The sequence below is a fragment of the Hemitrygon akajei genome, chromosome 9 (assembly GCF_048418815.1).
Source record: "Hemitrygon akajei chromosome 9, sHemAka1.3, whole genome shotgun sequence".
In the NCBI taxonomy this organism is placed as follows: Eukaryota; Metazoa; Chordata; class Chondrichthyes; order Myliobatiformes; family Dasyatidae; genus Hemitrygon; species Hemitrygon akajei.
In genome coordinates, this window is record NC_133132.1 from 50,713,265 (window position 1) to 50,729,906 (window position 16,642).

General features: G+C 45.7%; 1 protein-coding gene across 1 annotated transcript in view; it reads right to left on the bottom strand.

Moving 5' to 3' along the window:
• Positions 1-9,828: 9,828 nt before the first annotated feature.
• The window catches only part of LOC140733099 (myelin and lymphocyte protein-like), a 28,733-nt gene continuing 21,919 nt past the window's right edge, over positions 9,829-16,642 (bottom strand). The window contains exon 4 of the mRNA XM_073055954.1: positions 9,829-10,990. Coding sequence (XP_072912055.1) covers positions 10,913-10,990 — 78 coding nt within the window. The 3' untranslated portion in view covers positions 9,829-10,912. The remainder of the gene's footprint in view (positions 10,991-16,642) is intronic.

Consider the following 16,642-nt stretch of genomic DNA (forward strand, 5'->3'; position numbering starts at 1 on the left):
CTCACTGCAGGAAGGATGTGGAAGCCATAGAAAGGGTGCAGAGGAGATTTACAAGGATATTGCCTGGATTGGGGAGCATGCCTTTTGAGAGTAGGTTGAGTGAGCTCGGCCTTTTCTCCTTGGAGCAACGGAGGATGAGAGGTGACCTAATAGAGGTGTATAAGATGATGAGAGGATAGAAGCTTTTTCCCAGGGCTGAAATGGTTGCCACAAGAGGACACAGGTTTAAGGTGCTGAGGAGTAGGTACAGAGGAGATGTCAGGGGTAAGTTTTTTTACTCAGAGAGTGGTGAGTGCGTGGAATGGGCTGCCAGCAATGGTGGTGGAGGCAGAAACGATAGGGTCTTTTAAGAGACTTTTGGATAGGTACATGGAGCTTAGAAAAATGAGGGCTATGGGGAAGTCTAGTAATCTCTAAGGTAAGGACATGTTCGACACAACTTTGTGGGCAAAAGGGCCTGTATTGTGCTGTAGGTTTTCTATGTTTCTATGTAATCCCAGACAGCCTCAATGATGTTGCGTTCGAGGCTCTGTGGAGTCCATACCATCTTAAACCATATAAAAAAATCTATGATGTCTAGGACTTCTGCACAGTACTGTAAATACAAATGAGTTTGCACATCTTCATCTCCTGAGTCCATATGTGCATCACGCGAGTGTGCCTTTTCCATCAGCAGATCTCTCTTCCTGTGAGGAACATCGATACCATTTACCCATTGTCCCCTGTCCTATGCTGGACCTTCTTTGATAAGCATTCTGAGGCTGGATAACTGCTATTACATTCGCGTGGGTAACCCAGATGGGTAGCCATAGCTCAGCTTTCATTGGCCTGATTCTAAGCTCTGTGACTCTAATACTCCATGTCATAGTCAGATACTAAAATTTGACAAAATAAAATTTTGTGTTATAATTTTTGGAAATAATTTGAGGTAACCGAGGGCACAATTTTTTTAACTGGAGTGTTTTGTTTTTCAAAGGACTAGCCCTAATTTCTGGTGGAGATTAGGGCTTGTGTGGATGAGTGTGTGTCAACAAGAACGTATTATATACAAATCAAAAGCCGTGGATGAACAAGGGGCTTCGTAGTCTTCTGAAGGCCAGATCTGTGGTATTCAAGTCTGGTAACCCAGGACTATACAAGAAAGCCAGGTACAACTTACGGAGGGCTATCTCAGGAGCAAAGGAATAATTCTGAGTGAGCTTGGAGGTGGTATCAGATATATGTCCGCTCTGGCAGGGTCTGCAGACCATTACTTCCTACAAAGTGAAACCTAACATCATGAATAGCGTGATGCTTCATTCCCAGATGAGCTCAATTACTTTTATGCTGGCTTTGAAAGGGAGAGTAAAACCAAGCCTATGAGGATCCCTGCATCACCTAGCGACCCTGTGACCTCTGTCTCAGAGGCCAACATTGGACTGTCTTTCAAGAGGGTGAACACCCACAAGGCAACAGGCCCCAATGGAGTACCTGGTAAGGCTCTGAAAACCTGGGCCAGACAACTGGCAGGGATGTTCAAAGGCACTTTCCTTCTCTCCTTGCTATAGTCAGAACTTCCCACTTGCTTCAGAAGGGCAGCAGTTATACCAGTACCCAGGATTAGGATAAGCTGCCTGAACGGTTATCGCCTGGTAGCATTCACATCTGTGGTGATGAAGTGCTTTGAGAGGGTGGTCATGGCTAGAATTAACTCCTTTCTCAGCAAGGACTTGGACCCTCTGCAATTTTTCGATCACCACAATAGGTCAATGGCTAGTGCAATCTCAATGGCTCTTCACGCAGCCTCAGATCACCTGGACAATACAAATACCTTTGTCAGGATGTTGTTTATTGACTACATTTCAGCATTTAACACCATCATTCCCACAGTCCTGATCGAAAAGCTCCAGAACCTGGGCTTCTGCACCTCCCTCTGCTATTGGATCCTTGACTTCCTAACAGGAAGACCACACTCTGAGCGGATCGGAAATAACACCTTCACTTTGCTGACTGATGTGTGCTTAGCCCACTGCCCTACTCTCTCTATACCCATGACTATGTGGCTAGGCATAGCTCAAATGCCATCTATAAATTTGCTAAGGACACAACTATTGTGGGCTGACGAGGGGGCATACAGGAGTGAGCTATACCAGCTGGTTGAGTGGTGCCGCAGTAACAACCTTGCACTCAACATCAGTAAGACCAAAGAACTGATAGTGGTCTTCAGAAAGGGTAAGACGAGGGAACACACACATAGAGGGATCAGAAGTGGAAAGAGTGAGCAACTTGAAGTTCCTGTGTTAGATCTCTGAGGATCTAACCTGGTCCCAGTATATCGATGCAGCCAGAAAGACAGCAGCTTGTACCCCATCCGCCCGCCACCCCACTCGGGATAGGGTTCCCCTTGTACCCCATCCGCCCGCCACCCCACTCGGGATAGGGTTCCCCTTGTACCCCATCCGCCCGCCACCCCACTCGGGATAGGGTTCCCCTTGTCCTCACCTACCACCCCACCAGCCTCCAGGTCCAACGTATAATTCTCCGTAACTTCCGCCACCTCCAACGGGATCCAACTACCAAGCACATCTTTCCCTCCCCCCCTTTCTGCTTTCCACAGGGATCGCTCCCTACGCGACTCCCTTGTCCATTCGTCCCCCCCATCCCTTCCCACCGATCTCCCTCCTGGCACTTATCCTTGTAAGCGGAACAAGTGCTACACTTGCCCTTACACTTCCTCCTTCACCACCATTCAGTGCCCCAGACAGTCCTTCCAGGTGAGGCGACACTTCACCTGTGAGTCGGCTGGTGTGGTATACTGCGTCCGGTGTTCCCAGTGTGGCCTTTTATATATTGGTGAGACCCGATGCAGACTGGGAGACCGTTTCGCTGAACACCTACGCTCTGTCCACCAGAGAAAGCAGGATCTCCCAGTGGCCACATATTTTAATTCCACGTCCCATTCCCATTCTGAAATGTCTATCCATGGCCTCCTCTACTGTCAAAATGAATCCAAACTCAGGTTGGAGGAACAACACCTTATATACCGGCTGGGTAGCCTCCAACCTGATGGCATGAACATTGACTTCTCTAACTTCCATTAATGCCCCTCTTCCCCTTCTTACTCCATCCCTGACATATTTAGTTGTTTGTTTTATTTCTCTCTCTCTGCCCATCACTCTGCCTGTTCTCCATCTCCCTCTGGTGCTCCCCCCTCCCCCTTTCTTTCTCCCGAGGCCTCCCGTCCCATGATCCTTTCCCTTCTCCAGCTCTGTGTCACTTTCGCCAATCACCTTTCCAGCTCTTAGCTTCATCCCACCCCCTCCGGTCTTCTCTTATCATTTCGCATTTCCCCCTCCCCCCACTACTTTCAAATCTCTTACTATCTTTCCTTTCGGTTAGTCCTGACGAAGGGTCTCGGCCCGAAACGTCGACAGTTCTTCTCCTTAGAGATGCTGCCTGGCCTGCTGTGTTCCACCAGCATTTTGTGTGAGCTATATTTCATAAGAGTTTGGTATGTCACCAGAGACACTGGCAAATTTCTACAGATGTACCATGAAGAGCATTCTAACAAGCTGAATCACCATCTAGTAAGGAAGTGGGGCGGAGCGGCTACTTCACAGGATTGAAATAAACTGCAGGGCGTTGTAAACTGAGTCATCTCCTTCATGGGCAGTAGCCTCCGTCGTATCCAGAACATCTTCAAGGAGTGATGCCTCAAAAAGGCAGCATCCATCATTAAGGTCTCTCATCACCCAGGACATGCCTTCTTCTCATTGTTACCATCAGGGAGGAGGTACAGAAGCCTGAAAACACACACGGTGATTCATGAACAGCTTTGTCCCCTTTGCCATCTGATTTCTGAATGGACACTGAACCAATGAACACTACCTCACTACTTTTTAAAAAAATATTTGCACACTGTACTTAATTTAACTATGTTATACATATTTACTTACTCCATTTTACAATTTTCCTCTATTATAATGTATTGCATTGTACTGCTTGATGAACCATCAATAACTCTCGGAGACGTGAGGCGAGATATAGGCTTTTATTAGCAGGAAGAAAGCACAAGCAGCAAGTGACCATCACACAACATCCTGGAGACTGAGGGAGGAGCAGTGCCTCCAATCGCCTTTATACCGGGGTCTGTGGGAGGAGCCACAGGAACAGTCAGCAGGGGTCTGTGGGAGGAGCCACAGGAACAGTCAGCAGGGTCTGTGGGAGGAGCCACAGGAGCAGTCAGCAGGGGTCTGTGGGAGGAGCCACAGGAGGAGTCAGCAGGGGTCTGTGGGAGGAGCCACAGGAGCAGTCAGCAGGGGGTCTGTGGGAGGAGCCACAGGAGCAGTCAGCAGGGGTCAGTGGGAGGAGCCACAGGAGCAGTCAGCAGGGGGTCTGTGGGAGGAGCCACAGGAGCAGTCAGCAGGGGGTCTGTGGGAGGAGCCACAGGAGCAGTCAGCAGGGGTCTGTGGGAGGAGCCACAGGAGCAGTCAGCAGGGGGTCTGTGGGAGGAGCCACAGGAGCAGTCAGCGGGGTCTGTGGGAGGAGCCACAGGAGCAGTCAGCAGGGGGTCTGTGGGAGGAGCCACAGGAGGAGTCAGCGGGGGTCTGTGGGAGGAGCCACAGGAGCAGTCAGCGGGGGTCTGTGGGAGGAGCCACAGGAGCAGTCAGCAGGGTCTGTGGGAGGAGCCACAGGAGCAGTCAGCAGGGGTCTGTGGGAGGAGTCAGCAGGGTCTGTGGGAGGAGCCACAGGAGCAGTCAGCAGGGGTCTGTGGGAGGAGCCACAGGAGCAATCAGCAGGGGTCTGTGAGAGGAGCCACAGGAGCAATCAGCAGGGTCTGTGGGAGGAGCCACAGGAGCAGTCAGCAGGGTCTGTGGGAGGAGCCACAGGAGCAGTCAGCAGGGTCTGTGGGAGGAGCCACAGGAGCAGTCAGCAGGGTCTGTGGGAGGAGCCACAGGAGCAGTCAGCAGGGGTCTGTGGGAGGAGCCACAGGAGCAGTCAGCAGGGGTCTGTGGGAGGAGCCACAGGAGCAGTCAGCAGGGGTCTGTGGGAGGAGCCACAGGAGCAGTCAGCAGGGGTCTGTGGGAGGAGTCACAGGAGCAGTCAGCGGGGGTCTGTGGGAGGAGTCACAGGAGCAGTCAGCAGGGGTCTGTGGGAGGAGCCACAGGAGCTGTCAGCAGGGGGTCTGTGGGAGGAGTCACAGGAGGAGTCAGTAGGGGTCTGTGGGAGGAGCCACAGGAGCAGTCAGCAGGGGTCTGTGGGAGGAGTCAGCAGGGTCTGTGGGAGGAGCCACAGGAGCAGTCAGCAGGGGGTCTGTGGGAGGAGCCACAGGAGCAGTCAGTAGGGGTCTGTGGGAGGAGCCACAGGAGCAGTCAGCAGGGGGTCTGTGGGAGGAGCCACAGGAGGAGTCAGTAGGGGTCTGTGGGAGGAGCCACAGGAGCAGTCAGCAGGGGTCTGTGGGAGGAGCCACAGGAGGAGTCAGTAGGGGTCTGTGGGAGGAGCCACAGGAGCAGGGGGTCTGTGGGAGGAGCCACAGGAGCAGTCAGCAGGGGTCTGTGGGAGGAGCCACAGGAGCAGTCAGCAGGGGTCAGTGGGAGGAGCCACAGGAGCAGTCAGCAGGGGTCTGTGGGAGGAGCCACAGGAGCAGTCAGCGGTGGGGTGGGGGGGGGGGGTGTGTCCAGACAGGTATATGTAGTTCACCACACTGCTGCCACATAAACAACAAATTTCATGACATATTCCACTATATTAAGCCTGATTCTGATTTTGATGCTAGCGAGGGTTTTAAAATTTATTCAAGAAAGCTAAAAGAAAAATTGATTAAGGACAAAGTTACTTCAATAGCGTTTTTTTAAAAATTTAATGATAGTATTTGCATCCTCCAGACAAAAATGAATTGCATCTGAAATGAAATACATTCACACATATCATCTGTTGTAAGTCTATGTAGATTATATTGATTATTTAGGGCTCAAAAAATCACATATGTGATGATCCTGCTGAAGGTGCAATGTTAGAAGTAGTATTGCAATATTCGTTCACATTCTGAATCATCACTGATAACCCATGCTCTGGGTAGAAGATGATGAATGTTTAGTAATCAGGATTCAAATAATAATGAAATATTGATAAAATGCACATTATGTTGCTTATGGTATCTCTGTAGACCAGACACTTACCATGGCATATCCTTTATCTTAATGTCTATATGCTCAAGCTTTTCAATCCGCTGTAAATCACCCCTACAATCGCCACGATCCTTTTTCGTAGTGAATACTGAAGCCAAGTATTCATTAAGTACCTTTGCTATCTCCTCCGGTTCCATACACACTTTTCCACTGTCACACTTGATTGGTCCTTTTCTCACACGCCTTATCCTCTTGCTCTTCACATACTTGTAGAATGCCTTGGGGTTTTCCTTAATCCTGTCCACCAAGGCCTTCTCATGGCCCCTTCTAGCTCTCCTAATTTCTTTCAAAAGCTCCTACCTGCTAGCCTTATAATCTTCTAGCTCTCTATTATTACCTAGTTTTTGAACCTTTCATAAGCTCTTCTTTTCTTCTTGAATAGACTTACAACAGGTTCCTGTATCCTACCATCCTTTCCCTGTCTCATTGGAACGTACCTATGCAGCATGCCACAGAAATACCCCCTGAACATTTGCCATATTTCTGCTGTACATTTCCCTGAAAACATCTGTCCCAATTTATGCTTCCAAGTTTCTGCCTGATAGCTTCATATTTCCCCTTACTCCAATTAAACGCTTTCCTAACTTGTCTGTCCTATCCCTCTCCAATGCTATGGTATAGAATTGTGATTACTGTCTCCAAGATGCTCTCCCACTGAGAGATCTGACACCTGACCAGGTTCATTTCCCAATACCAGATCAAGTACAGCCTCTCCTCTTGTAGGCTTATCTACATATTGTGTCAAGAAGCCTTCCTGAACACATGTAACAAACTCCACCCCATCCAAACCCCTTGCTCTAGAAACATGCCATTCAATATTTGGGAAATTAGAATCTCCCATCATGACAACTCTGTTATTATTACACCTTTCCAGAATCTGTCTCCCTAACTGCTCCTTGATGTCCCTGTTACTATTGGGTGGTCTATAAAAAGCACCCAGTAGAGTTATTGACCCTTTCCTGTTCCTAACTTCCACCCACAGAAGCTCAGTAGACAATCCCTTCATGGCATCCACCTTTTCTGCAGCCGTGACACTATCTCTGATCAGCAGTGCCACGCCTCCACCTCTTTTGCCTCCCTCCCTGTCCTTTCTGAAACAACTAAAACCTGGCACTCTAAGTAACCATTCCTGCCCCTGAGCCATCCAAGTCTCTGTAATGGCCACAACATCATAGCTCCAAGAACTGATCCCACACTCTAAGCTCATCTGCTTTGTTCATGATGCTTCTTGTATTAAAATAGACACATCTCAAACCATCGGTCTGAGCATGTCTCTTCTCTATCAACTGCCTATCTTCTCTCTCGCACTGTCTCCAAGCTTTCTTTATTTGTGAGCCAACCACCTCTTCCTCCATCTCTTCAGTTTGGTTCCCAACCCCCGGCAATTCTAGTTTAAACTCTTCTTAATAGCCTTAGCAATCCTCCCTGCCAGGATAGTGGTCCCCCTCAGATTCAAGTGGAACCCGTCCTTTTTGTACAGGTCACGCCTGCCCCAAGGGAGGTCCCAATGATCCAGAAATCTGAATCCCTGCCCCCTGCTCCAATCCCTCAGCCATACATTTATCCTCCACCTCATTCTATTCCTATTCTCACTGTCGCGTGGCACAGGCAGTGATCCTGAGATTACTAACTTGGCGGTTCTCCTTCTTAACTTCTTCCCTAACTCCCTGTAGTCTTTTTCAGGACCTCCTCCCTTTTCCTACCTATGTCATTGGTACCTGTATGTACCACAACCTCTGGCTGTTCTCCTTCCCACTTCAGAATATCGTGGATGTGATCCGAAACATCCCGGACCCCGGCATCTGGGAGGCAAACTACCATTCGTGCTTCTTTCCTGCGTCCACAGAATCACCTGTCTGACCCCCCTGACTATAGAGTCTCCCATCACTACTGCCTTTCTCTTCTTTTCCCTACCCTTCTGAGCCACAAGGCCAGACTCTGTGCCAGAGGCGCGGCCACTGTTGCTTCCCCACAGGTATGCTGTCCCCCCCCACAACAGTGCTCAAACAGGAGTACTTATTGTTAAGGAGGACAGCCACAGGGGTACTCTCTAGTACCTGACTCTTGCCCTTCCCTCTCCTGAACTGTCTTGATTTTCTCAGTAATAAAGTTTCATGAGGGCTAGCTGCCTATTTTAATCCCTACCTTGGATTTCAAAGTTCAAAAGTTCGAAGTACATTTATTATCTAAGTATGTATACGTTATGCAACCTTGAGATTCATCTCCCTACAGGCAGCCACAAAACCAAGAAACCCAATAGAGCCCATTAAAAAAAAGACTATCAAACACCTAGCAGGCAGAGAGGACAAAGCAAGTCGTGCAAACAATAAACACAAGCAAATAGAGCTGAAGTCCACAAAGAGAGTCCATCCCCAGAAACGTAGTTCAGCACAGAGCCCATCCCTTGCCTCAAGCCCCGACACCCTGACCTTTTCAACCCAGCCTGGCGTCTAAGACGTCGTCCGAACATCAGATTCTGTCGTTTTGATACACTCTTGGGCCTGGGCCCCGCCGCTTCGATTTGGCCTGTACCCGACCATTCCAATTTGGCCCAGCGCTTAAGTCATCGTCCAAGCATCAGGTTCGGTCTCTTCGATGCACTCTGAGGCATGAACCTGAGTGCCTCGAATCGGATTGCACCCGACTTTCCGATCCATCTTGACATCAGGTTGAGTCGCTTCGATACACTCTGAGGCATGGACCCCATCACCTCGATTCGATTTGCACCTGGCCTTTCCAATTCAGCCTGGTGCTTGCATTGATCGAACCTTGGAACTTCCTCGCTCTCGGTGACAGGCCGGCTGTCTCACCTCGCCTCAGTTCTCCCTCTAAATCCAAAGAGAAGTCACAGACTATTGCTTGGGATTATCGTTTGGCATAAAAAGTGATTAACAAAGTATTTAGTTGCTTTCCTTGTTTCATTATCCACCCGCCAGAAGTCGCTGGGATTCACCAGCACCATCGTAAACAGTGGGTCAGGCAGAATCTGTCGAGACCCTACATCGGAACTGAGAGTATACAGGAAGGAGGTGAAGAAAACGGGTGAGGTGAGGGATGAGACGCAGATGGTGCCAGATTGGGAGGGGATAGAAGACTGGTTCCAGATAGAAGGACAGTAGGTGGATAGGTGTATGGGTGAAGGGCAGATGGAACCAGATGGAAGGGGATACTGAACCTAGATGAGGGGTTTGGGTGGGGGGAGGGAGAATCCAGATGGACCACTGTGAATAAGAAGGGAACAAAGGAGACATGGGCTACCAAAAACTGGATGTGGGCTATCAATGTGGACTATAAGGTGATGTTCGAGCTTGTGTTTGGTTTCACCTTGGCCGTGGAGAAAGCCAAGGACAGAGAAAAATAGTGCATTATCAAAAACTGGAAAATATGCTTATTGTTTGAATTATTCTAAGTTAAAGACGAGGAGTTGTCCTTCAGTCTTGTGTTGGGCCTTGGATATCATTCATTTGAGGTTCCTCCCCCTTTACCTCTGGATGACAGATTCCTCTGTGTAGGCAAGGTAATAAGGAAGATAGGTCTGTATTCAAGGGTGAACCCTGGCTCACCATCCAATTAAGATGAAAGGGTGGAAAATCTGACAAGTCGAACTTTTAAGAGAGTACAATCTGTCCTGACCTAAATTCTTCCAGCAACAACATTCATGTTCAAAGATTCAAAGGACATTTATTATCGAAGCACGTATGCAGAATACAACCTTGAGGTTCGTCTTCCCACAGACAGCAACAAAACAAAGGAACACCTCGGAACCCTTTCAAAGAAAACATTTTTTAAAAAAAGCAACAAGTCGTTCAAATGGCAAAAGACGAGCGAAAAACACAGCATATAAAACACCGAACCACAAAGTCATCGAAATAGTCTAGGAATGTTCAGCGTAGTTCAGTTCAGTTCAATGTAGCGCTATGTCCAAGCACTAGAAATGAATTGTATCATGCTTCTTTAAAACGTGTTTTCGTAGGATACAGACATTGATGGTAAGGTCAGCATTTGTCGCCTATTCCTAGTTGCCTTCAACACTTCAAGGCAGTTAGAATGCTTCAGAGGTATGTCTCCATAGGCTGCAGCTATAGTTATGCCTGACCAGGTAAAGGTAGTAAGCCAACTTCTATGAAGGATATTAGTGAACCAAACAGGATTTAGCCTGTTCTGATGACCCAAAATAGTTACTGTTTCTCTGTCCATGATGTTGCCTGGCCTACTGAATGTCATGGTGCTTTCTGGTTAATCTAACCATGCCCAGCCATTACTGATGCAAGATTTTTTTTCATTTTCAGCATTTTAATTGTTTCAGCATTTGCCTGCTGGTCTGGTACCTTATCCCGTATGTATTGTAACATTCCCAAAGTATGAGGCTGTAGGGTAAATTGTTGCATTTTCTTCCGTGTGCACTGTTGAGGATTTTCATGCACACACTTAGGAGGGATAGAAAACAAAACATAGAACATCGTTTTAAAATCTCCATGCAGAAAGGCTTGATTCGTACCTCTGCTTTATTGAGATATGTATTATTAACATGGAACAAGATATCAAAAGGATATGTCACTCAAACTGAACATATCAGGGGCTTTCTGCAACACATCAATTGTATTGTGTACTTTCATGGTTATACATAAACACTGTAATCACAATGGCATTAAAGATGGATATAAAACAATATTAAGGAAGGACAAATCAACAGGTTTGGGAAGACGATAAAATCTTCTGGGGGTATGTGCTGCTTGTCTTCTCGTTCATGAGGATTTCTTCCATCTCACTATCGACCAAATGGCATGCGTCGTATACAGTAAGGTAGCCGCAAATGCAAAAACCTGAAACACAAAGCGGTTTACAAGAAAATAATATCTAGAAAAGAAGGCTTGTTGCAGAATAAATATGTGATTTTTTTTTTTGTATAATTGTACAAAGTTCTCCCTTCCATTCTACACCAAGCAAATCCTTGAACTACCTTCAGTTCAACTTACGGAGGGTTCAAAGTTTTACCATTGGGTAGCAAAGTCTTCTAAACCATTTCAATGCTCACATTAATCCCCAAAGAGTCTCTTTTGCTGACTTACTTATGGCAGGATTCGTTGTGCTAAAATTAGACAAGAGAACCTTACATTTAGGAAATACTTTACTGAACTTCAACTCTTGATCATTGTTGGTGAGGGATTTTCTGTCATGAATGTCTGCTGTCTGGTGGAGGACAAGATTGGCTTCAAATTGTGAAGCCCTCAGTTTTGCTCCCACTGCACTTGCCTTCCTTGATGCTGTTAATTTAGTACATAAAGGCAAGGGCTTAATTTCATTGCACCTTCAACATAAAATAAATATTTTTTTTTAATGGCTTCTTCTCTTCAAAGTGAACATTATGAATGAAAAACCAATAATCTGCACTCGCTGGAAATCTGAAATGAAACCTGAAAATTCTGGAGGACACCAGCAGTGTGGTGGGAGTTCCAGGTCTCAGGGGTCATGAAGTGTGTGAAGTTACCATTACTAGAGAGAAGGTTCTTAGGAAACAGAGAGGTCTGAAGATAGATACGTCACCTGGACCAGACGGCCTACACCCCAGGGTTCCGAAAGAGGTGGCTGAAGAGATTGTGGAGGCATTAGTGATTATCTTTCGAGTTTCACTAGATTCTGGAATGGTTCTGGAAGGCTAGAACATCGCAAATGTCACTCCACTCTTCAAGAAGGAAGAGAGGCAGAAGAAAGGAAATTATAGGCCTTAACAATCGACTCCAATTGGATGAGACCAGTGATTGGGAAGATGTTGGAGTCGATTGTTAAGGATGTGGCTTCAGGGTACTTGAGGTACATGATAAAAAAGGCCATCGTCAGCATGGTTTCCTCAAGGGAAAATCATGCCTGACAAATTTGTCAAAATTCTTTGAAAAAATAACAAGCAGCAAAGACTAAGGAGGATGTTGTGTACTTGGATCTTCAGAAGTCCTTTGACAAGGTGCCACACATGAGGCTGCTTATCAAGCTACAAGTCCATGGTATTACAGGAACGATTCTAGCATGGATAAAGCAATGGCTGATTGGCAGAGGGCAAAGAGTGAGAAAGAGTGACTGGCTGCCAATGACTAGTGGTGTTCTGTAGGGATCTGTGTTGGGACAGATTCTTTTTACGTTATATCTCAATGATTTGGATGATGGAATTGATGGCTTTGTTGTGAAGTTTGCAGATGATACAAAATTGGGTGGCAACAGAAGGACTTAGATTAGGAGAATGGGCAAAGAAATGGCAGAAGGAATACTGTGTCGGGAAGTGTATGGTCATGCACTTTGGTAGAAGGAATGAAAGGGTTGACTATTTTCTAAATACAGAAAAAATACAAAAATCTGAGGCAAAAAGGGATTTGGGAGTCCTTGTGCCGGATTTCCTAAATGTTAATTTGAAGGTTTGAGTCTGTGCTGAGGAAGGCAGGTGCGATGTTAGCATTCCTTTCAAGAGGACTACAATATAAAAGCAAGGATTGATGTTAAGACTTTATAAAGTGGATTTGGAGAGAATGTTTCCTATGGTGGGAGTGTCTACGACCAGAGGACACAGCTCCCAAATAGAGGGACTTCCTTTTAGAACAGAGTTGAGGAGGAATTTCATTAGGCAGAGAGTTGAGAATCAGGCAGCTGTGGATATATGCATATTTATGTATATTTAAGGCAGAGGTTGATAGATTCTTGATTGGTCAGGACATGAAGGGATACAGAAGGAAGGCAGGAGGTTGGGGCTGAGGGGAAAAATGGGTCAGTCATGATGAAATGGTGGAACAGACTTGATGGGCCAAATGGCCTAATTCAGATCCTGTAGCTTATAGTCTTATACTCTCATGGAAACACTCAACAGATCGTGCAGAATCTGCAAAAATGTCTACTTCTCTCTTCACAGATGCTGCCTGACCTGCTGAGTGTTTCCAACATTCTCTGCATTTCTTTGGACATCGTATCTGCTGGGGAGGATATTTCTGTTTTGGGTCAGTCGTGACACTGCAGGGTGAAGAAAGCAGCATTCACAAACCTACGCTGAGTTTTGGCTGAGATCAAGGCAATGGAATAAATCTATTTGGCAAAACCTTTCCCAAACTGGTCATTTTAAGATATCACAGGATAAACTTGCAGAGGCAGGCAATATAGGCAAAACTGCTAAAAACCCCCTTTGTGATCCTCATATCCCCAACTCAGTGAAAACTTGACTCCAACTGCCAACAATGAATCACAGACCCCCCCCCCCCCACCCTCCACAAAGACCTTGATTTGACCCTGTAGAACTTCAACTACTCAACAGCTCACAAGTTACGTGCGACGCAATACTGTTGTGTCAGGCTTCACAGGAAATGTTCACTAGCTCACCATTCACTACCTGATTAACACACTTTTCTAGGTTTCAAAGGGTTTCTAGACCAACGTCAAAAGTACAAATGAAATTTCCAAGTCCTTTTTTTTGTTATTTTCTGTATAAGTTATCCTGGGCCCAGTGTAAAGATGCAACTATGAAAAAGGCACGGCAGTGACTATGTTTCATTAGGAGTTTGAGGAGATTTGGTACGTCATCAAAGACTCAAGCAGATCCCTACAGATGTACTATGGTTAGCATTCTAGCTCGCTACGTGACTGTCTGGTATGGAGAGAGCCACTGTAGAGCATCAGGAAAGGCTGCAATGGGTTATAAGCTCAGCCAACTCCATCATGGGCACTAGCCTCCCCACCATCAAGAACACCTTCAAAAGGTGATCCCTCAAAATGGGAGTATCCATCATTAATGATCCCCAGGATATATCCTCTTCTGTTTGCTACCAACAGAAAGATGTAGGAGCCTGAAGATTCAACATTTCATCAACAGCTTCTTCTTCTCTGCCATCAAATTAATGAACAGATCATGAGCCCTTGAACACTAACCCGCTATTATTTTTTACTCTCTTTTTGCACTACCAATTTAATTTATATGTATATATTTATAATATGCAGCAAATTTATGTAATACCCTGTACTGCTGCCACAAAACTAACAAATTTCACAACATGTGTCAGTGATAATGAACCTGATTTGTTTCTGATTCTCATAACAGGACTCAAAGTGTTATAGCTCAATGCACAGAGTATATGAAATAAGCTGGATGATCTTGTTGCACTATTACAGATTGTCAGGTTTGATGTTGTGGCCATCACTGAAACGTGGCTAAAGGATGTTTGTGGTTGGAATCTAAATATCCAAGGTTACACATTGTTTCGGAGGGATATGATGGTAGGCAGAGGGGGTGGTGTGACTCTGCTGGTAAAGAATGGCGTCAAATCAGTAGAAAAATGTGGCATACGTTCAGAAGATGTTGAATCCTTGTGAGTTTAATTAAGAAACTGCAAGGGTAAAAGGACCCTGATGGCAGTTATATACAGGCCTTCCAACAGTAGCTGGGATGTGGACCACAAATTACAACAGGAAGTAGAAAAAGGCATGTCAAAAGGGCAATGTTATGATAATCATGGGGGATTTAAATGTGCAGGCTGATTGGGAAAATTAGGTTGGAAATGGATCTCAAGGGAGTAAATTTATTGAATGCCTATATGATGGCTTCTTTGAGTAACTTGTGCTGAGCCTACTCGGGATCAGCTATACTGGATCGGGTGTTATGTCATGAACCGGAGGTGATTAGGGAGTTTAAGGTAAAAGAACCCTTAAGAGGCAGTGATCACAATATGACTGAGTTCAACTTGAACTTTTTTTGGGAGAAAGTAAAGCCTGATGTAGCAATACTTCAGTGGAGTAAAGGAAATTACAGTGATATGAGAGAGGAGTTGGCCAAAGAAATTTGGAAGGAGATGCTGGCAGGGAAAAAGTGAGGAAGGTGCATGATAGATGTATTGGAAAAATGAAGAAACGCTCAAATGGCAAAATAGTACAACTGTGGCTGTCAAGGGAAGTCACAGCTAATGTAAAAGCAACAGAGAGGGCATACAAAAAAACAAACATTTGCAGGAAGATAAAGGATTGGGAAGCTTTAAAAAAACTTACAGAAAGCAACTAAAAGAATTATTAGGAGCGAAAAGATGAAATATGAAAGCAAGCTAGAAAACAATATCCAAGTGGATGGTAAAAGCTTTTTCAAGTATGCAAAAAACAAGAGGAATGAGAGTGGATATAGGACTGCTAGAAAAAGAGGCTGGAGAAGCAATGACGGGAAACAAGGAGATGGCAGATAAACTAAATGAGTATTTTGTATCAGTCTTCACTGTGGAAGACACTAGCAGTGTGCCAGGTATTGAAGGGTATGAGAGAAGAGAGTGAGTGCAGTTATTATTACAAGGGAGAAGGTGCTCAAAAAGCTGAAAGATCTAAGGGTACTTAAGTCACCCGGACCAGATGAACTGCACCCTTGGGTTCTGAAAGTAGCAGTAGAGATTGTGGAGGCATTAGTAATGATCTTTAAAAAATCATTGGACTCCGGCATGGGAAATTGCAAATGTCACTCCACTCTTTAAGAAAGGAGGAAAGCAACAGAATGGAAATTATAGACCAGTTAGCCTGACCTCAGTGGCTGAGAAGATGTTGGAGTCAATTGTTAAGGACAAGGTGATGGAGGACTTGGTGACACGGGACAAGATAGGACAAAGTCAGAATGGTTACCTTAAGTGAAAACCTTGCCTGACAAACTTATTGGAATTCTTTGAGGAGATTACAAGTAGGATACATAAAGGGGGCGCAGAGAATGTTGCATATTTGGACTCAGAAGGCCTTTAACAAGGTGCTGCACATGAGGCTGCTTACCAAGTTAAGAATCCATGATATTACAGGAGAATTACTGGCATGGCTAGAGCATTGGCTGATTGGTAGGATGCAGTGAGTGTGAATAAAAGGATGCTTTTCTGGTTGACTGTCAGTGAACAGTGACGTTCCGCAGGGGTCAGTGTTGGGACCGTTTCTTTTTATGCTGTATATCAATGATTTAGATGATGGAATAGATGGCTTTGTTGCCAAGTTTTCAGATGATACGAAGATTAGTGGAGGGGCAGGTAATGTTGAGGAAACAGGTAGGCTGCAGAAGAACTTAGACTGATTAGGAGAACGGGCAAGAGAGTGGCAAATGAAATACAACTTGGAAAATGCATGACATACACTTTGGTAGTAGAAATAAATTTGCAAACTACTTTCTAATCAGGGAGAAAATCCAAAAATCTGAGATGCAAAAGAACTTGGGAGTCCTTGAACAGAACACCCTAAAGGTTAGCTTGCAGGTTGAATCGGTGGTGAGGAAGACAAATGCCATGTTAGCATTCATTTCAAGAGATCTAGAATACAAGAGCAGGGATGTGATGCTGAGGCTTTATAAGGCAATGGTGAGGCCTCACCTTGAGTATTGTGAACAATTTTGGCCGTCTCATCTAAGAAAAGATGTGCTGGCATGGAGAGGTTTTGGAGGAGGTTCACAAGGATGATTCCAGGAATGAAAGGATTATCTTACTAGGAACATTTGTTAGCTC